This window comes from Canis lupus, chromosome 29, assembly GCF_011100685.1.
Source record: "Canis lupus familiaris isolate Mischka breed German Shepherd chromosome 29, alternate assembly UU_Cfam_GSD_1.0, whole genome shotgun sequence".
Taxonomy (NCBI): Eukaryota; Metazoa; Chordata; class Mammalia; order Carnivora; family Canidae; genus Canis; species Canis lupus.
Window position 1 is genome coordinate 39,852,642 of NC_049250.1, and position 21,523 is coordinate 39,874,164.

General features: G+C 36.8%; 1 protein-coding gene across 2 annotated transcripts in view; it reads right to left on the reverse strand.

Annotated features, from left to right (window-relative positions):
* Nucleotides 1–12,772: 12,772 nt before the first annotated feature.
* Nucleotides 12,773–21,523, reverse strand: part of VIRMA (vir like m6A methyltransferase associated) — a 59,025-nt gene continuing 50,274 nt past the window's right edge. The window contains exons 18-24 of one of the 2 annotated variants that reach the window (XM_038579780.1): nucleotides 21,023–21,175; nucleotides 20,391–20,551; nucleotides 19,540–19,636; nucleotides 17,500–17,666; nucleotides 16,709–17,040; nucleotides 14,951–15,094; nucleotides 12,773–13,120 (exon numbers count right to left, since the gene is read on the reverse strand). In XM_038579780.1, coding sequence (XP_038435708.1) covers nucleotides 12,966–13,120; nucleotides 14,951–15,094; nucleotides 16,709–17,040; nucleotides 17,500–17,666; nucleotides 19,540–19,636; nucleotides 20,391–20,551; nucleotides 21,023–21,175 — 1,209 coding nt within the window. In that variant the 3' untranslated portion in view covers nucleotides 12,773–12,965. The remainder of the gene's footprint in view (nucleotides 13,121–14,950; nucleotides 15,095–16,708; nucleotides 17,041–17,499; nucleotides 17,667–19,539; nucleotides 19,637–20,390; nucleotides 20,552–21,022; nucleotides 21,176–21,523) is intronic. The other variant, XM_038579781.1, reaches the window with a different exon arrangement.

The following is a 21,523-nucleotide window of genomic DNA, read 5'->3' on the forward strand; positions in this document are numbered from 1 at the left end:
CTCTACTTCTTCCCGATTATACTCTCTCTCAAAAACAAAAAAAGCCATTTACTCTAAAACAGATGTGAAAATTACAGAAGACTAAGTTTTACCAAACTGTACTAGAGAAGGTATCATTTTTAAGATTTTTTTATATTATTTTATTTTTAAGGAAATATGCACAGTGTGGGACTTGAACTCAGACCTTGGGATCAAGAATCACATGCTCTACCAACTGCTAGCCGTGTGCCCCTGTATCATTTTTTTACATACTAAATTGTTAAAATTTTTTGGTTTTTTATTTTAGCAAAATTAGTGTTTTAAATAAAGATGTTGAGTTGTATAACAGCAAACATTAGGGTTATTTTTGTACAATAAAGATAACGACAAACAGGAATGCCTGGGTGGCTCAGCGGTTGAGCTTCTGCCTTCAGCTAAGGGCGTGGTCCTGGGGTCTCAGGATTGAGTCCCACATTGGGCTCCTGCATGGAGCCTGCTTCCCCCTCTGCCTGTGTCTCTGCCTCTCTCTCTCTTGGTCTCTCATGAATAAATAAATAAAATCTTAAAAAAAAAAAAAGATAAGGACAAACAGCAAAATTATAACTGACAAATATAATCCAAAAGAAGTTTAGTCCTATTCAGAGCATGACAAATAAAATACTTTTCTTTGAAATAGTAAATTTCAAAAGGTTTATTTACAATTTATAGGAACTGTTTATGGGAGAAGAAATCAATCTCACTTTTTATTCTTTCTAATAAAAATTATGAAATATTTATTTTACTTATTTTATGATATTAGATAAAGGTGGGCTGGGAAAAAAAGGCTATGAAAGATATCTGTCACTTTAATGACAAGAATATAACTATTTCTCAATACTAACATGTCTTATTACATAAATGAATGATTTGTAATTTTCTGCATTTCAATCACAAAGTCCACCACTTGCATCCAATGATAAAGAAGATAAATGAGTAAACTCTGTAGTGTTAGGGGATCCCTGGGTGGCTCAGACAGTTTAGCACCTTCCTTCAGCCCAGGGCATGATCCTGGAGTCCTGGGATCGAGTCCCACATCGGGCTCCCCACAGGGAGCCTGCTTCTCCCTCTACCTGTGTCTCTATGTCTCTCTGTGTCTCTCATGAATAAATTTTTTTAAAAAACTACGTAGTGTTAGATAATGAAAAGTGGTAAGGAGAAGAGTAAAGCAGAGATGAAAGGTTTTGAAAATCTAGATAGGGTAGCCAGGGAAGTTCTCTTTAAACAGAAGTCCTGAAGCAATGATGTCCTCAGGGCCAGTAGGAACAGTCAGAAGATGGTAGCGGGAGCAAAGTGAGCTCAGAGAGGAGTAGATGAGGTCAAAGAAATAACAAGGAGGGGTGAAAACTCTGGATTATCATAAGAACTCCAGCTTTTATTCTATGGCCATGGAAGGGCTTTGAGCTGAGTTGGGAAGCAATCACCATATTTAAGACAAGAGACAGACAATGGTGGCTTGGCATCAGAGGTGGAACAGTTAGTCTAGCTATGTTTTGATGAGAGAAGTCAGATCAGAAGTAGTGTATGAAAGAAATACAGTAGGGAAGAATGACTAAGGCTTTTTGGTCTGAGAAATCAGAAGTATGGAGTTGCTGTTTATTGAAAATTTTATTTTTTTTAACTTTATTTATTTATTCATGAGAGACACACAGAGAGAGGCAGAGACACAGGCAGAGGAAGAAGCAGGCTCCATGCAGGGAGCCTGATGTAGGACTCGATCCTGAAGCCCCAGGATCACGCCCTGGGCCGAAGGCGGTGCTAAACTGCTGAGCCACGTGGGCTGCCCTGTTAATTGAAAATTTAAAAAAAAAAAGATAACAAAGGATAATGACCACAGTGGCGTGGGGGTGCAGGTAATATCAAGAGCCCAGTTTGAGTTTGTCAAATTTGAGGTGATTACTAGACATCTGGTGGAGATGTCAAGATGCAAATCTGGGTGTCACAGGACAGCTCTGGATTGGGAATTTAAAGGAATAAATATTAAAAAAAAATAAAAATAAAGGAATCAATATGTAGGGATGCCTGGGTGGTTCATCGGTTGAGCGTCTGTCTTTGGCCCAGGGCATGACCCCAGGGTCCTGGGTTCAAGTTCCATATCAGGCTCCTTGCAGGGAGCCTGCTTCTCCCTCTGCCTGTGTCATTGCTTCTCTCTCTCTCTCTCTCTCTCTCTCTCTCTCTGTCTTTCATGAATAAATGAAATCTTTTTTTAAAAAAAAAAGAATCAACATGTAGAGATGCTATTTAAAGTCGTGACACTGAAGAGAGTGCAATAAAAAAAAAACTTCATTCGGGAGACAGATATCTATGGAAACAAATATTTTGATAAATTTTATTTCATTTCTTTCCCTTCTTTAATCACTGAGTAAGTACTGAAATGTTATCACCACTAAATACTTTTTGTAAGGACATTATCCTGTGTCCCCAGGTTCAGTTAACATTAGACCAATCAGAGGTAAAAGTTTCCATAACTCTTGAGTACTGAGTAATGTATAGAATGTTGAATCATTATATTGTACCCCCAAAACTAATATAACACTGTATGTTAGTTATGCTTCAATAAAAAAATTGTTTTAAGTTTCTGTAACTCTTAATTTTTAATTAATTTTGGATTAATATTACTTGGTTAATGGTAGTATTGGTTAATTGATTAGCCAACACCAACATAAGAGCTGAACATTTCTCCTAGTAGAAGAGTAGAGAGGAGAGGGGGATTTGGAAACATTCTTTTAATGTGATTACCCTTCTTTTTTAAGTTGTGTTTATTACATTTGTCTTTATTTCATTTGCGTAGCCACTACACTTCATCAGTTTTGGACTGGTACTTTTTACTTTAACTCTACAATAAATATCTGTAATAGCATTTCTCTTCTGATTCATACTCCCTTCCACATCACACACATTCCTGTATTTCAGGATAGATGAGAGAACAGGAGCCCACCAATGATTTAATTTGTTTGTATCACATAGCAAGTTAGTAAATGGGAAAGCCAGGCTCTTCCCCTCAGTGGCCTGTGGTGATTTCTGAAAATGGTTCACTACCCACTTGACCCAGAAAACCCTACAAAATCGTGCAAATCAAGTTCAAATCTTCGTGTTCACTTTAAGAACACATGCGAAACTAAATCAGGCGATCAAGGGTATGCATATTGGAAAAGCCACCAAGTATGTCGAAGATGTCACTTTGCAGAAGCAGTGTGTGCCATTTTTTATTTGAATTCAATTTGCCAACATATATTATAACACCCAGTGCTGACCCCATCAAGTGTGTGCCATTTCTGTTGCTACAATGGAGCAGGTGGTAGACGTGCCCAGGCCGAACAGTGGGCCTGGGCACAGGGTTGGTGGCCTAAAAAAGAGTGCTCAATTTTTACTGTGCATGCTTAAAAATTCAGAGAGTAATGTTGAACTTACGGGTTTAGATGTAGTAGATTGGTCATTGAGCACATCCAGGTTAACAGAGCCCCCAAGACGCAGCATAGAACTTACCAGGCTTATGGTCAGATTAACCCATACGTGAGCTCTCTCCGCCACATAGAGATGATCCTTTCTGAAAAAGAGCAGATTGTTCCTAAACCAGAAGAGGAGGTTGCACAGAAAGCTACCCCCAAAAGAAACTGAAGAAACAAAAACTTACGGCTCGGGAGCAAATTCGGCATAAAGTAAATGCAAATAAAAGTAAAAACAGGAAAAAAAAATGCAAGGGAGAGCCGTATTAGTGCCTAGCTTTTATAATTTCTGTTTTTTCTGCCTTTTCATCAAAATGAGTTTTGGAGATAAAGTTGTTGAACAATTTTTAAAGTTCCACATGCTTATGGAGTAGTTTTGGATCATGTTTGTTCTACGTGACTTTGGCTTACCGATGAACTCTTTCTGATTCCTCATTTAAAGGAAACAGAATGAATAAATAAATAAATAAAATAAAATAAAATAAAATAAATAATAAAATAAAATAAAATAAATAAAATAAAATAAAATAAATAAAATAAAATAAAATAAAATAAAATAAAAAATAAAATAAAATAAAATAAAATAAAATAAAATAATAAAGGAAACGGACTTCAGAGGACCCTACTGTTGTTCTAGCAGGGCCAGGTGAAATGTTTAGTCAGAAGTAGCAATTGTACTGTTCCTGGGTTCCCAGAACATTGAAAAGCATCACTCCTAGAGTAGGTAACCTAAAGCAGGTTAAGGTTTAAGGGGGTCCATTAGGGCTGCTTTTAGTTCAAGGCTTTAACAAAATATTCCCAAAGCCTCTCTTAGCAAACAAAGAGACCTTCATTTGGAAATAATACACAGCTTGTCGACTCAAATCATTTCAGAGTCATTAACTTGAAAAAAATATAAAATAAAAAAGAAAGGGGGCACCTGGCTGGCTCAGTCCAGAAAGCATGCAACTTTTGATCTCAGGGTCATTAGTTCAAGCTTCACATTGAGGGGTAGACTTTCCTTAAAAAAAAATAAAAATAAAAAATAAATAAATAAAAAGCATTAACTTGAAAAAATTTAAATACAACTTTTCATTTGGCTATTTTAGTTTTGTCCCTTTGCTTTATTTATTTTTTCTTTTTTTTTTTTTTTTTTTTTTTTGTCCTTTGCTTTAAAATGAAAGCCAAGGGGCGCCTGGGTGGCTCAGGTCAGGCTGCCAGCTCACTGGGGTCTGCTTCTGCCCTTTCCCTGGCTCATGCTCTCTCTCGCTCTTGTTCACTCTCTCAAATAATTTTATTTTTTTAAATGATGGGGATCCCTGGGTGGCTCAGCGGTTTAGCGCCTGCCTTCAGCCCAGGGCGTGATCCTGGAGGCCCCAGGATCAAGTCCCACATCAGGCTCCCTGCATGAAGCCTGCTTCTCCCTCTGCCTGTGTCTCTGCCTCTCTCTCTCTCTCTCATGAATAAATAAAATCTTTAAAAAATAATAAAAAATTTTTAAAAATTAAAATTAAAAAATGAAAGCCAAGCAACTCAGCATTATTTTTCCCAAATTAATACCTCAAAACTTTATTCCATTTAAAACCCATGAATAGGGATCCCTGGGTGGCGCAGCGGTTTAGCGCCTGCCTTTGGCCCAGGGCGCGATCCTGGAGACCCGGGATCGAATCCCACGTTGGGCTCCCAGTGCATGGAGCCTGCTTCTCCCTCTGCCTGTGTCTCTGCCTCTCTCTCTCTCTGTGTGTGTGACTATCATAAATAAATAAATAAAATTAAACTGAAACCGGAAGGAACTTCCACATTTAAAATAAATAAATAAATAAATAAATAAATAAATAAATAAATAAATAAATAAATAAAACAAACCCATGAATATATAATATAAATATACTAACCATGAATCGGGTCATTAAAAAAATCACGCTTCAAGGATACTTAGGCAGCATGAAACAACGCAGCATTGATAAGAAGTTTTTTTTTAACTAACTTATTTGAAAGAGAGGGTGTGAGCTTAGATGGGGAGAGGGGCAGAGGGCGAGAATCCCCAGGCGGACCCCTCCTGCTGAGTGCAGAGCCCAGGCTGGGGCCTGATTCCACAACCCAGGTTATGAGGTCATGACCTGAGCTGAAACCAAGAGTCGGACACTTAACCGACTGAGTCATCCAGGTGCCCAAGAACATCTTAGATGTTAAAGAAGTAGACAAAGAACTTAGAATACAACATTCAGAAATACAATTTCCAAGGCAGTCTGTCGTCAAGTGTGGAAGCACAAAAAACCTAACTAGATCCTGCAGACATAGTCTAGCACCACAAACATCAAGACAAGCTTTGTATGTCACGTGCTGGGAAGGGGGCGTCTTTGGTATGCACGGCTTCTAAGCAATCTCTCTTCTGTTCCCCACCAAACTAAAAAATACTCCTTGCCTATTTCTCACTTCTCAAATCATTCAACAGCATTATGGATTTTGTTTACCTTCCTCTAAATTCACACTCCCAAAAAAAAAAACCCTGCCATCACAGAAGTTATAAACTCTTTCAAACTGCCAAATCTAGTCATCTTTTGATCTTCACCGTTTGAGATCCTTTTGGAGCATTTGGCACTACTTACTACCCCCCAAACCTCAGGTCTCCTTGGGTACTTCAATCTTCTCTGAAATGCTAACTTTTTTCTCATTCTGCTCCCAAACAGCTGACCCTTCCTTCTCTCACTAGAAAGTTTTTTCAGAGCAGTAACTGCTTTGTACCAACCCACAGCCTACATTAGGCCATCTAATGGCCTAATATAATCCTAGAGTTATTACAGTATCTGAGAAATGTCTTTTATATTTGATCCCTCCATTTCCATTACCAATGTCTTTTTTTTTTTTTTTTTTAAGATTTTATTTATTTACTCATGAGAGACACAGAGAGAGAGAGAGGCAGAAACACAGGCAGAGGGAGAAGCAGGCTCCATGCAGGGACCTGACGTGGGACTTGATCCCAGGTCTCCAGGATCACGCCCTGGGCTGAAGGTGGCACTAATCCGCTGAGCCACCCAGGGATCCCCTCCATTACCAGTGTATTAACTGAGGACTTTACTCTTCATTTGGGTCACTGAATCCAAATCTAGCTGATTATCAGAACCTTCTGAAAAACTTATTATTTTTTTAAAGAGTTTATTTTTTAAAAACAGCCACACACCTCAGTGGCTCAGTTGGTTAAACGTCAGCCTTCAGCTCAGGTCATGATCCCAGGGTCCTGGGATTGAGCCCCTTGTCCAGCTCCCTGCTCAGCTGGGGGTCTGCTTCTCCCTCTCCTTCTGCCCCTCCCCCCTTTTCATGCACATGCTGTCTCAAATAAATAAAAATAAAATAAAAATAAAAATAAAAGAAGGTCAGTAGGTCCTGGGAAGCTGCACATCAGTGGTTCTCAAACTGTAGGGTGCATCGGACCTCAGCGGAATCAAGTGCAGGGTTTGCTAAAGCGCACATGATGTTGCTTGGCCCGAGCTCCATGTCTCAGGTCTGGGGTGGTGCCTGAGAGTATACCTGTTTCTAACAAATTCCCAGGTGATGCTGAGCTGCTGGTCTGAGGACCACTCTGAAAACCACTGATTTAGATCTTTGTTTTTAATTGCTTTCTGCTCAGGTTCCTCCCTCTCTAATCAATCCTCACTGCACCAGAGGAGCTGTCTTTCATTCTTTTTTTTTTTTTTTAAGATTTATTTATTTTTTCATGATAGACAGAGAGAGAGAGAGAGAGAGAGAGAGAGAGGCAGAGACACAGGCGGAGGGAGAAGCAGGCTCCATGCAGGGAGCCCGACGTGGGACTCGATCCCGGGACTCCAGGAACGCGCCGTGGGCCAAAGGCAGGCGCTAAACCACTGAGCCACCCAGGGATCCCCAGGAGCTGTCTTTCTAAAGCATAAATCTGATTATGATTAAATTATAGAAAACACCTTTCACAGTCATTGGTTAACAGATGCATGTAAGGGCGGGCCAAATTTGAAAATGCCATTCATATTAACAACAAAAATATTTTATTCTTATGGCTGAGCATAGAAAATAAGACCTTTCATAATTTAGCCCCAATCTCCAAGTACACCTTCCCTCCCCTTCGCCTACCCCCCATCCCTGCATCCTACACCGGCCAAAGCAGACTACTCACTGTTCCCTGCATATTCATATCAACTACCATCTCCTTCTATTTAAAATTTACCACCACATGCCCCTAACCACCCTGGGAATTATTAGAAATTGGGCTATCTTCACCTAGAATCTATGTTACGAGACTATTATAAAAGTGTCCCCAGACGAAAAATCTCCCTAAAATCCACATCAAAATGCTTTAGTAGAGCTACAAATTGGTATCTCTTCCAACTTCCACATTATGTACTTTTTCCAGGCAGCAGAGGTTCTTATTTGAAATAAGATTGCTCTACACATCAAAAAAGAAAAAAATCAAGTACATACTTTATTTAATCTCCAAAAGCTAGTGATGTAGATAAAAGCAGGCAGATTTAGGACCAGAGATTAAAGTTTATTAAAGTTGCACAGCTAATAGATGATAAAGCTGGTTCTCAAATCTAGGCTTTTTGGCGCTAAAGACCTCGAGCATTTAGCATCATGTCCTATCACAGATTTACTTGGTAGATTTTACTGTCTCAAATGAAAGTAAGATTTTATAGAAATCCAGTTCCAATTTCTAAAATAGAGGTTATCAAACTCTTCAGCCTAGAACCCTTTGGCTGCATTTTGCCCTGCACTTGTGTTTTGTTTGGCTCTGACAATGTTACTAATTGCCACATTTGAAAATTGTTTATATAATAATCTAGATTTTTGGCTCCTGTTTAAAAGAATCAGAAGCACATCTGCTAGCATGGCTATTAAAAATTTTTTAAAAAAACAAACAGAAAAGAACAGTTTGTGAAGATATGGAGAAATTAGAATCCTTGTTGATAGAAATGGAAAACTGTGCAGATACTATGGAAAACAGTATGGCGGTTCCTAAGAAAAAAATTTTTTTTCCTAAGAAAATTTAAAAGGGAATTACTTACCATATGACCCAGCAACCCTACTTATGTGCATAGACTCAAATGAATATTTGTACACTCATGTTCTTAGTAGCATTATTCATTAATCAAAAAGTGGAAACAAACTCAAGCATCCACTGATACATAAATGAACAAAAAAATGTGGCATACACATCTAATGATTATTATTCAGCCTCTAAAAAGAAGAAAATTTTCACATCCTACAAGATGGATGAAACTTAAAGGTATTATACTAAATGAAGTTAGCCAGTAACAAAAGATAAATACCACTTACATAATTATCAAGTCAAATTTCATAGAGACAGAAGGTAGAATGGTAGGTGCCAGGGGCTGGAGGAAGAGTAGACTGAGGAGTTGTTTAATGGTATTATAATTTCAGATTTGCAAGCTGCAGAAGTCCTGGATATTGGCTATAGAACAACATAAATGTACTTAACATGATTGAACTGTACACTAAGAACAAGTTAAGATGGTAAATTGTGTTTTGACCACAAATAATTTAAAGAGGGCAGCCCGGGTGACGCAGCGGTTTAGCATCGCCTTCAGCCCAGGGCCTGACCCTTGTTACCCAGGATCGAGTCCCACATCGGGCTCCCTGCATGGAGCCTGCTTCTCCTTCTGCCTGTGTCTCTGCCTCTCTGTGTGTCTCTCATTAATAAATAAATAAAATATTTAAAAAAACAAATAATTTAAAGAGAAAATTTATTTTTTTTAATTTTTTATTTATTTATGATAGTCACACAGAGAGAGAGAGAGAGGCAGAGACATAGGCAGAGGGAGAAGCAGGCTCCATGCACCGGGAGCCCGACGTGGGATTCGATCCCGGGTCTCCAGGATCGCACCCTGGGCCAAAGGCAGGTGCCATACCACTGCACCACCCAGGGATCCCTAAAGAGAAAATTTAAAACATTTCTTTTCAAGAAGTCAGAAGAGGCATCAGCATTGGACCTATCAGTCTCCCAAGGTATCAATCAGCTGAAGCGAAGGACTAGTTTCCTTTAACTGCAGGCACTCTCCAGAGCCACCTGCTTCAATTCTCCCAATTGGTACTGAGGCCAAAATGCCAACTGACACTTCTCCAGTTTTCACTGTCTCTTATTCAGCTAGTTCTCGCATTTGTTACCTTCCAGGCCACTGCTAGTAATTGAGTTTGCATCCTTTTCTCTAGCATATGAATTTACGAGACCCTTATAAATCTAATTCCTAATCTGTCCTATGAATTTAAAAATAAAAATCACATAATTTTTTTCACCTTACCTAGTCTTTAAACAAAAACAATTCCAAAGAAGATGTTATTTATGGTCTAACATACAATTCTAATGTCAAGTCTTTCTTTTTTTATTTAGCTATTTTAAAAATAGTTATATTAAAAGTTTCAGTTTGAAGCGTACTGATTGGATTATTCAAAAACTTTTGTTTCATGTTTACACACTTACCTATTAACTTTACTTAAAAAATTGTTTATGTGAATGAGTGTTTCTTCCATTAGACTGTGATCCTTTGGAGGGCAGAAAATAGATCTTAGTCATCCTTATATTCCCCAGGCTGTCTGTCCTAAGGTGTATGGAACATGGTAGAAGCTCAAGAGACATACCTTCATTCCTACATTCTCAATCTGCAGGGTTTTTTAATTTTTTTATTTATTCATGAGAGACACAGAGAGAGAGAGAGAGAGGCAGGAGAGAGGCAGAGGGAGAAGCAGGCTCCATGCAGGGAGCCCGACGCGGGACTCGATTCCGAGTCTCCAGGATCAGGCTGTGGGCTGAAGGCGGCGCTAAACCGCTGAGCCACCTGGGCTGCCTTCAATCTGCAGGTTTTTTAATTTTTATACAAAGCAATAAAACTAAACTAATGGGCCTTGCTAATGTTTCACACAGAGATTACTACCAAAAAATTGTTTTTAAGAAGCATAGCGTATTTTTTTTAAGTAATCTCTACACTCAGTGTGGGGCTTGAGATCATGACCCCAAGATCAAGAATCACATGCTCTTCTGACTAAGCCAGCCAGGTGCCCCTCTTTTTTCTTATTCTTACGAAAGAAATATGAACCATTCTATCAATGATTTAACTCATTAACTCAATAATTCCTTGTATTATATACTAAATAGAGTAAGTTTTATTCCCAAAGGCATTCTCCATTTTCATTAATTTCTAAATACCACCTAAAACTTTTCCTGAAATGTCTTATGTAGGACAAAGTAGTTTTGCAAGTAACACACATACCCATTCCACTAAAGTACATAAAAAATTGATTTTTAAAATATTTCTTTTTGAAGATATGTGGTCTTCCATACAGATCTAAACATATATGAAGCAACCATCCCCCAGTTATCTATCTGGCTCACTTCTGAAATGACAAAAATAGAGTGCTAAGCCTTTGGAATTTCACTTACATATGATAAATTAATTCTGATCTTTAATCTCATTCAACCTAAAAAAGTAGCTTCATACCTCTCCAAGATATAAAAAAGAGGTAAAGAATTAGGAGCTAGCCAACCTGATTTTAAATCTCGTTTTTATCACTTTTCAGTCAAGCTCCTCAGCTTTCTCCATCTAAAAATTATAATACCTTCTTTGCTAGATTGTTATAAAGACTGAGTGAAAAAAAAAAAAAAAGACTGAGTGATATATGCATGAAAAGGACAGTCAACATGTTGATTAAGACTCTTAATTACTCAGAACATTTTTAACTTGCCTGGTATTAATGTGCATTTGTTAATAACTTATTACCTTGGCTGGCCTGAATTATTAGGCATTAACCTAAGGCAAACAGAATACAAATCTGAGATTATATTCAACTTAAAGCTAAAAAACCAATCAAGTAATTACCTCTCTATATACAGCCATATGTTCTTATTTAAGAAATAGTCACTTAAAAAAAAAAAAGAAATAGTCACTTTATTTTTTAAAGAAATGCAGTTACTTTAAAAAACAACTATTTTTCCATGTACTTATGTCAGACATTAGGGACATACTTTGAATTCTATCTAATGAGAAATACATCTTCAGAGAGAATGAACTCATTAGGTTTCAGGATTGAAAGAGTTTTAGATGATCTTGCGTTTTCTGAGACCATTAGTTATGAAAAGATTTCCATTACCTTTTGCTTAAATCAGAATCTTTAGAGCTGGGCTTCTCTTTAAAGTATTTTCCAGGGGATCCCTGGGTGGCTCAACAGTTTAGCACCTGCCTTCGGCCCAGCACATGACCCTGGAGTCCCAGGATCGAGTCCCGCATCCGGCTCCCTGCGTGGAGCCTGCTTCTCCCTCTGCCTGTGTCTCTGCCTCTCTCCCTCTCTCTCTCTCTCATGAATAAATAAAATCTTTAAAAAAAAAAAAGTAAAGTATTTTCCAAACAAACATACTTTCTACTCTTACAAATAATTTGGCAAAACAGTAATAAAGGGATGGCATGAAATTCATATGCTCCTTTGTTAAGAACTCTTTATTTTTTTGCCAGTTATATATAAGCTGAGTGTGTTGAGATACCTTTTGGAGAAAATATGGCTATTTTCTCAAAGTTATAATCTTCATTTCTGTATATAAAATCCAGTTTTTATTAGATGCTTCTGATTCTCAAAAGACCATTATTAGGCTATGTCTCATTGAAGCTTTAAAAAATTGCATAATAAAATAGCGTAAGTATAAAGCTGAAACACAAGGTACCTACATATTTCTTTCCTTTTTTCCCCCCATGCATATTTCTTTCTAATGTAAGGAAGAGTGTCATGTTTCTTTTTGGGGCAATCAAAAAATTCCCCAAACTGCACCAGAGTTCCCTAGTAAATTAACACAGATGCCACATGGTATTTTAAATTTTTAAGAGAAACATCTGTTAGAAATAACACAAACTTCTAGCTCAAGGTACATTTTCAATATTATGTAACACTAAATTTTTCTATGACAAAGTATCTTTGCAAAACCAAGTTTTTAGCAGTGGTGATAAAAAATACTGTGCAAAAAGCATAGTGGAACAGAAAATGATACTGATGGTATCCAAGTTGATTCCAAAGTTTGAGAAGTTGGCAGTGTTCAGTCACTCATGGTTATAACAGAAATTTTTAATAAGTTGTTTAGACCTAACTGTTAATAAATGGAAGTTATTGGGTACTTCTTTTGGCTTAGGTGTGCTGTGAAAAAGTTAGTGCAACACTAAGGGGCACCATGAGCTGCGAAAGTATAGGGGGCATCTCTGGCATCAGCAAAAATACACTAAAACCAAAGTCACTTCATTGTTCATTTTCTACCTAAGAAATTCTGTAAATAGTTATATACGAAAGCGAAAAAACATATACAAGCATACATACAAAGTTTGGATTTTTATTGAAATCTTGTGTTAGGTATCAAACAAAATCTGCTTTCTTCAGATAAAAATATTCTCTCAGATGTCTCCAGATAACTGCTAAGTCTAAGTTGGTCCTTTAATGTCTCATTTTATTTTTATCGTCCTCAGGAAATGTTCATATACACTCAGGATGTTCCCAAAAGAATTTTTATCGTGTGAAGGATCGTACATGACGACCTCTACCACTGCCTCCACTAACAAACTTTCCTCTTGAGCCTCCACTGCCACTATTTGCACTTGCCCAGGAAGGTCCAAGACCCCCACGACCTCTGGAAGCGCGGTCACGAGGACTTGGTCGGTAGCCTATAAAAGAAAAAATAGTTTTTAGTCATAATATCCTTTCCTTTCCCACTATAGAAACAGTAATCTATAAAGCTGATTTCAAACTAAGACAGGAATTACTCTTTGCTCCTTTAAAAATCTGTGAATGGGGTAAAGACTACTGAATTGTCCACTTTAAATAGGTTAAGTTATATGATATGCGAGAATTATATCTCAAATAAAGCTGTTATAAAAATGAAAGTGGGGATCCCTGGGTGGTGCAGCAGTTTAGCGCCTGCCTTTGGCCCAGGGCGCGATCCTGGAGACCCGGGATCGAATCCCACTTCGGGCTCCCGGTGCATGGAGCCTGCTTCTCCCTCTGCCTACGTCTCTGCCTCTCTCTCTCTCTGTGTGTGACTATCATAAATAAATAAAAATTAAAAAAAATAAAAAATAAAAAAATAAAAATGAAAGTGTATTTGAAACCAAAAGCTACTTGTGATCAGAATTCCAGACTTGACATAATAGTGTTTTAAGAAAAACAGGTTGCGTGCCTAAACACACAAGACAATATTGTAAACAGAAACAGAATATACTGCATGAAGATATCTCTGTTATTAAAATACTTTGAGCAAAAAAAACCTTAAGGATTGGCTTTCATCATTGAAATATAAAAGGAGAGGTGCCTGGGTGGCTCAGTAAAGCATCTGTCTTCGGCTCAGGTGATGATTATCCCATGGTCCTGGGATTGAGCCTTGCATCAGGCTCCCTGCTAAGCAAGGAGCTTCTCCCTCTCCCTCTGTCCCTCCCCTCCTTTTGGGAGTACATACACACTCTCTCTCTCAAGTAAATAAATAAAATCTTTAAAAAAAAAAAAAAAAAAAGAAAGAAAGAAAAAGAAGAAGAAATATAAAAAAAGAGCAAAGGATGCCTGGGTGGCTCAGTCAGTTAAGTGTCCAACTCTTGGTTTCACCTCCAACTCCCACTCTCTCTCTCTCAAATAAATAGTCTTTTAAAAACACAAAAAACAGAGCAGGGGGCAGCCCAGGTGGCTCAGCGGTTTAGCACCGCCTTCAGCCCAGGGTGTGATCCTGGAGATCTAGGATCAAGTCCCACATCCGGCTCCTTGCATGGAGCCTGCTTCTCCCTCTGCCTGTGTCTCTGCCTCTCTCTCTCTCTCTCTCTGTTTCTCATGAGTAAATAAATAAAATTTTTAAAAACAAAAACAGAGCAGCCCGGGTGGCTCAGCAGTTTAGCACCACCCTCAGCCCAGGGCCTGATCCTGGAGACCCAGGATCCTGGAGTCCCACGTTGGGCTCCCTGCATGGAACCTGCTTCTGCTCCTCCCTCTGCCTCTCTCTCTCTCTCTCTCTCTCTCTCTCTCTCTCTCTCGCTCATGAATAAATAAATAAAATCTTAAAGAGCCTGTTTTTAAAAAAACAAAAACAAAACAAAACAAAAAAAAACAGAGCATGTCCCTGTGAAACTGCCAAGATTATACACATAGTTCAGAATCCAGAATTTTGATTATTTCTACAGGAAATATACATTGGGCATTCATTTGCAGATATAAAATTAAATTGCCTATAGAATTATAAGCCTACATTCCAAAATGTTCTCTCCCAGAATGAGAGTTTATGACATCCCTCTCTCAGCAGTATTAACTCTGAAGGATATATACCCCCCCCAAAATAAATAAATAAATAAATAAATAAATAAATAAATAAATAAATAAAATAAAATAAAATAAAATAAAATAAAATAAAATAAAATAAAATAAAATAAAATAAAATAAAATAAAATAAAATGGAAGGATATATACCTGTAGAAATAAATAAATAAATAAATAAAATAAAAAGGAAGGATATATACCTGTAGAACTAAGTGGTCGTAATGGTGGAAGAGGGCCCCTGTTAAAGTTGCTCTGGCCTCCGCGACTTTCATTGTAAGTTCCTCGAGGAGTATTCTGTGCACTCCAACTGGAACCTCTCGTTCCCTCCCGACGACTGTAGTTCCCTGAACACAGATAACACAATTAAGGTCTACTACTTTAGTTGGATTAAAAAAGATTTGATACTGGGGTGCCAGTCAGTTAAGCATTTACCTTTGGCTCAGGTCATGACCTTGGGGTCCAGCCCCACGTCAGGCTCCCTCTCCCTCTTCCTCAGACCTTCCCCTCACTCATGCTCACTTACTCGCTCTCAAATAAATAAATAAATAACCTTTTTTTTTTTAAGGTTCAACGTGTTTTTCTTAATCTTCAAAGTAACAAGAGAAACTATGAAATTCTGTAAATGACATATTTGCCATATACTACATTGTGGCAGTACTGTATGTGGTTAGAAGCAGAAGCTCTGGAGCCAGACTGCCAGGGTTCAAATACTGGTTCTGCCACTTATATATCCTGGTGAGCTGACTGGTAGTTTTCTCTGCTGTAAAGTGGGGGTACTAACAGAACTTACTTCAAAGGGCTGATTTGAGAGTATTATATATATAATAGTCCTAACACAGCTATGTGTTTGTTATTAATGTAAACTGCTATTCTCTCACTGCCAAGTCAGCAGTACGAAAACATGTCATCAATCCACTAGTGAAGAATAATTTCTACAAATGCACTGTTTCTAAGAAGTTTAAACAAAGAATGTTCAATAAATCACAGAAACAAAAAAATCATGAAGTAAAAGCAGCCACCGTTAATGATCAATAAAACAAGTTTCATGTATTTTTGTTAAATTCTACAACAGTAGCTTTAAAAAGAAATAAGAGGGATCCCTGGGTGGCGCAGCGGTTTGGCGCCTGCCTTTGGCCCAGGGCGCGATCCTGGAGACCCGGGATCGAATCCCACGTCGGGCTCCTGGTGCATGGAGCCTGCTTCTCCCTCTGCCTGTGTCTCTGCCTCTCTCTCTTTCTCTCTCTGTGACTATCATAAATAAATAAAAATTAAAAAAAAAATCTTTTTAAAAAAAAAAAAAAAAAAAGAAATAAGATTTGTGTTTAAAGCTCTACTGTGCAGTGGTCTCCCTAACTCCCATATGGAGGGTGGCATTTTTGAAATAGGTATGACACAGGTGTACAATGTTTGAAATGGAACTTATTAACAGATAAAATCTTGAAACAATCTGAAACATTAAACTGAAGTGTCTGGCTGGCTCAGTTGGTAAAGCATGCAACTCATGATCTTGGGGTAATGAGGTCTAGTTCCACACTGAGTGTAGAAAAACTTAAAAATAAAATCTTAAAAAAAAAAAAAAAACATTAAATGAAACACCAAGAAGTAGATAAGAGACTCAACAGTGAACTACACAAAAGAATCCTAAGGAAACTGTTGGTAAGCAGAACTGTGAGAATGTACAGATATTACTCAGAAAGGATAAACATGATTCCCAATGTGAAAAGGAAAATAATTAGCCAATTGACTTCTTTTAAACTTATCACTAAACATGCAATTAAACATTAACTTAAATTTTTTTTTCTATTCAATAAAGTATTCTGCAAATAGTTACCAGTATCTAAGAGGTAGCTTAATTGTAGTAACTGAAAAATACTTTATCTGAATCACATCTAAATCACTTCTATACAATATTCTAGCATTCCAGTACTCTAACCCACTAGAAAATATACGTAAGTCACCTTTTGAAGCAGGTGGTGTGAAAAACCTATTCTGACTGTGAAAAGCACCCCGTCCTCCTCGATTGCCTGAAAATCCACCACGAGAAGAAATCTTCTGTGATACTTTGAGTGGCCGTTTCGGTGGGGGTATTCCATCTTGAGGGACCACTTCTTTACTCTCAGCTGCAACAAAGTCATCCACATGCATAGATGGTGGTCTGCTTGTGTTCTGTTTTCTCTGACGAAAAATATCATGGGGTCGTATACCCTGTCCAAATCCTCCCCTGCCCCTTCCTCTTGGTGGTGGCACAACATGAGCTCGTTTGGCAGGTTCAATGTATTCAGATTTCCCACTATCAAAACAAAAACACTCCATGAAAACGTATTCTTTTTCTTCATATTTCCAGTGAATATATGTCAGTCTTAGCAATACTGAAAATTGTATTTCAATTATTTCTTCATTCAGCTGCATTAATGTTACCAATATCTCTATTATTCTCCAGGGATATACTACAAAACTAGCTAAGAATGGTACTCATAACTTATTGATATGACTAACAATTATTTTAAATAATCCAGTTCACCTCTTGTTCAAACCTTCTAAACTCTCATAAAGTAGAAAAATGTAACAAATGTACTGGGTATATCCTGGCCAAAGTATTATCTTTAAAAAAAAATTTCAAACAATATTCATGATTAAAGTATTATGTCATCTTCCTTTTTTTCTGTATAGTTAGTGTCTATCTTAAAGTACATTACAATAAGTAAACTTCTATGACCACAATCAAGATCTTTGGTAGAATAGATTTTACCTTGAAGTTATAAAGGTCTCATGCTTGTGCTTCCCAAGTTTGAATCCTTTAGTAGTCTTAGTTCTCCCTGGAGATGATGGTTCTGACAAAAAGGAGCGTTCTAGTTCTGAATGCAAGTCAAAGTCACTACAGCATTTTTCAGAGAGCTCAATTAAGTCAACTTTCACCTGCAGTCATAAAAATGAAACAAAATGAAAAATACACCTTAAATGAAATTATTAATATAACAATTACAGAAATTCTTATTTCCTATAGATTATTTTTAACTCTCAGAATAAACAAATTATAGGTCGGCCTCCTCTCATTTTTTCTTTTTCTTTTTTTTTATAGATTTTAAGTAATCTTCACATCCAACATAGGGTTCAAACTCATAACCGCAAGATCAAGAGTTATATGCTCTATCGACTGAGCCAGTAAGGCACCCCTTTCACTCATCTTTTCAAAAAGCAACATCATTGGTATTTAAAGAAAAAAATCTTAGGAATTTAGCTGCATTTTGGGATAGGATGGGGTGGCATTCCTCCTCAAAGAAGGGCTATTAATTAGGGGGGGGCCACTGCTGTCTGACAAGGAACTCAGAATTTATCTATATAAATTAACAAAGTAGCATTTCCAGAATTCTTCCAAAACAACTGGAAATAATATACTTTGTAAGCCTTGTATAGTCATGGTATTTATTATAAAAGGATTCTGTGCCACAGTTCTCAAAGTTCTATGCATTAGTTCCAGAGAAATAAAAACTATGTTTATGTTAAGTTTTATTTAAATTTAGCAAACCTAAAAAAAGATTCCAAATTCTCTAAACCATGTAAGGTTACAATCTTCATTGCAAGATAGTTATATTTCAACACTAAAATTATTTTTAAAAAAACCTTCTAACAGAAATTTTAGATCTGTGATACTAAATATGGTAGCCACTAACCACATGTCCCTATTTAAATTAATTAAATCAAAAATAAAATTCTTTAGTTCCACTAGCAACATTTCATTACTCAACAGTCACATAAGATTGATGGTTACTGTACTGGACAGGGCAGATTATGAACATTTCTGTTACTGCATAAGGTTCTATTGGACAGAGAGCAGTCCTAAAAAATCATTGAACAGTTTACACGGAAGGAGAAATTAATTTTTGTTTCTAAAAAAGCTCTATATCCAATGTGGGATTCTAACTCACGACCGACCTCAAGAGTCACATGCTCTACTGACTAAACCAGCCAGCTACTCTAAGAGAAATTAACTCTTTAATGCAACTTAAATAAAATTTTATGTAATTATTTTTTAAAAAGGGAAAGGAGCCCTTATTAATATACTAAATACATCTTAAATGTGAAGTAAACAATTATTTTAGTCTCATTGCATGTGATAAATATTAACACTTTTTGGACCAGAGAATATCCAAATATATTTATTTTTTTGATCAAGGAAAAAAGAATATATGGTACAATAATATGTAACTGAAATCAGCCTCCCTAATATAGCTCTGAGAAGCATAAATCAGAGTGCTCTAAATTTTAAATGTTTAACTATACTCCCACACCTGTCCAGCATTATGTTTAAGAATGTGAATTCTCATTTATATCTATATTATTTTAACAAATACGTTCTTCACATTTCCCTCAAATTAAGAGCAGATTGCCCAAATACCATTCCCTTCCTTAAACCCCAAAACAGGAATGAACTGCAATTTTGTGGGATACTTTTCTCTATTCTATACCCTACAAATATAAGTGCCTCAGGGTATTTAGGCAAAAACATATTTTTTCCCTAAAAAAAATCTCATTCTCAAATATACAGATCACTAACTAGAAAGAAGCAAAACAAGTTAACATAAAAAAACTGAGTTTCCTGGATACCATTAAGTGGGCAACTGATATAAAAATAATGTAGGTACTAGTCCCCAAATGGGCTTTTAACTGCCATACAACATCTAACTTATTTTGGTGCTAACAATACACATACATACACACACACACACACACACACACACAAAATCAACAATAACTTTTTTCTAATATTTAGTAATAAAATTACTTATACCAAATCCAGATCTGTATCAATCTCTTCAGCCTGAAATGGAGTGAACCACATGGATTTCAACTGATCATCCATGACATCAGCTAGCACATATGCAGTCCTAGAACAAGAAAGGTATTTGGTAAAATGTAGAATTCCCACATCAAATATTTTACCTTATTTTCTAAGCAAAATCTACAGAAGATACAATTAAAAATAGTACACTGAAAACTATTAGTAAAATTAGTACTTAAAAGCAACATTTATTATGTTGTACTAGTAAGTACAGAAACTGCCTGTATTTAATTTTTCTAAATTTAGAGAATAATTCCATAAACTGAATAGTCATTATGCTCCAAAAATACAGTGCTCCAAAGATCAAGAGGCATATAACTTCTAGATCAGGGATCAGTAATCTATGACCCCCATTCTGCAAGCCCGTGTATAGCCTATAAGCTAGAAGTGGTTTATTTTTTAAAGTTTTTTTAAAAAGCTATAAGAAACAAACAAAAAGCTACCGAAAAACATGCAACAGAGAGTGAACGCAGCTTGCAAAGCCTAGAATTTTTCTTATCTGGCCCTTTACAGAAAAACAGTTTGCTGGCCCTCTGTAGACCCCAGTCATTAAATACACAATACCTACTTAACCACAAAACATTGCTTGTTTTACCTATTGTTTTTTTTTTAATTTTTTTTTTAATTTTTATTTATTTATGATAGTCACAGAGAGAGAGAGGCAGAGACACAGGCAGAGGGAAAAGCAGGCTCCATGCACTGGGAGCCCGACGTGGGATTCGATCCCGGGTCTCCAGGATCGCGCCCTGGGCCAAAGGCAGGCGCCAAACCGCTGCGCCACCCAGGGATCCCTGTTTTACCTATTGTTAAACAGATTCTGGAGAGATTCTGGAGCTGAAAGTACTGGTTCTACATCCTGGTCACCGAGAGGTAAAGGATCACCAGATGATTCCAGCATCTGCTTAAGTCCAACTACATTGTCCAACAAAGAATCCAGATTGTCATCATCTTTTGAATGTTCCTAGATACAGACAGAAACAGAATTAAATGATGCAGGCAAAACTTGAACATTTATGTCCATGATCTGACTCCTTAATAGAAAGGTAAGTTATATTTTTTTGATTACTAAGAAATTTGGAGCACCATCAAAAATGTATCAACTTAATATTAAACATACTTAAATAAAATCAACATCAAAAACATCTGTCATTTTATTTCTAAAGAATGGTAGCAGGAAGCACCCTGCATTCAAACAGATAATTCAAAAACTATTGCCTTCTTCTTTAATATTCATAATAGTATGGAGGACTTCACTCCAAATTATTAATTCAAAGACTATTCCAAACTTTGTAAGTACCCAATTGAGGGTTCACTATTTAAAAAGGTCACTATGAAAAACTTGTACTAGGCAAAAAAAGAAGAAACTTTATCTTGCGAATGAGCTGTTTTATCTTGTTTCTGGTTTTGTTTTTGTTTTGTTTTTTTTTTTTACCAAAACAAGCTTCTCTAGTTCAAGGAACAAATTTTCTGGACTTTCTTCTTTGCTTTGTAGAAGCTGTTTTAACTCTGCAGCATTAATACTCATTGTCCGTGATGGATGAGCTCCCTCTACTTCCATGAGACCACTATCATCTCCACAACATCCCTGTAAATGTCACACACAAGTTAAATTTGAGAGCAGAGAAATTTGTAAAGATGCTTCCAAACTTATTTAGATATTTAAGCCATTTGCTGCAATCTCCCCCTCAATGTTTTGGTTATACATTAGTACAAATGGCTAGTTTTAAGAAAGACTTAGCACAAAGCTGAAATAGGTTTCTTTGAGTAAGACTCATATAAGTATGTAAACACACATATTCAATTTACTAGCAGCAAGATTTCTCAAAAAAAATATCCAAAACAAATACAATAAGCACTTGTAGGACATGTAACATACTGTTTGATACTCAATAAAATGCCTACTATAATAAAGAACTGATAGAACCTGAATTTA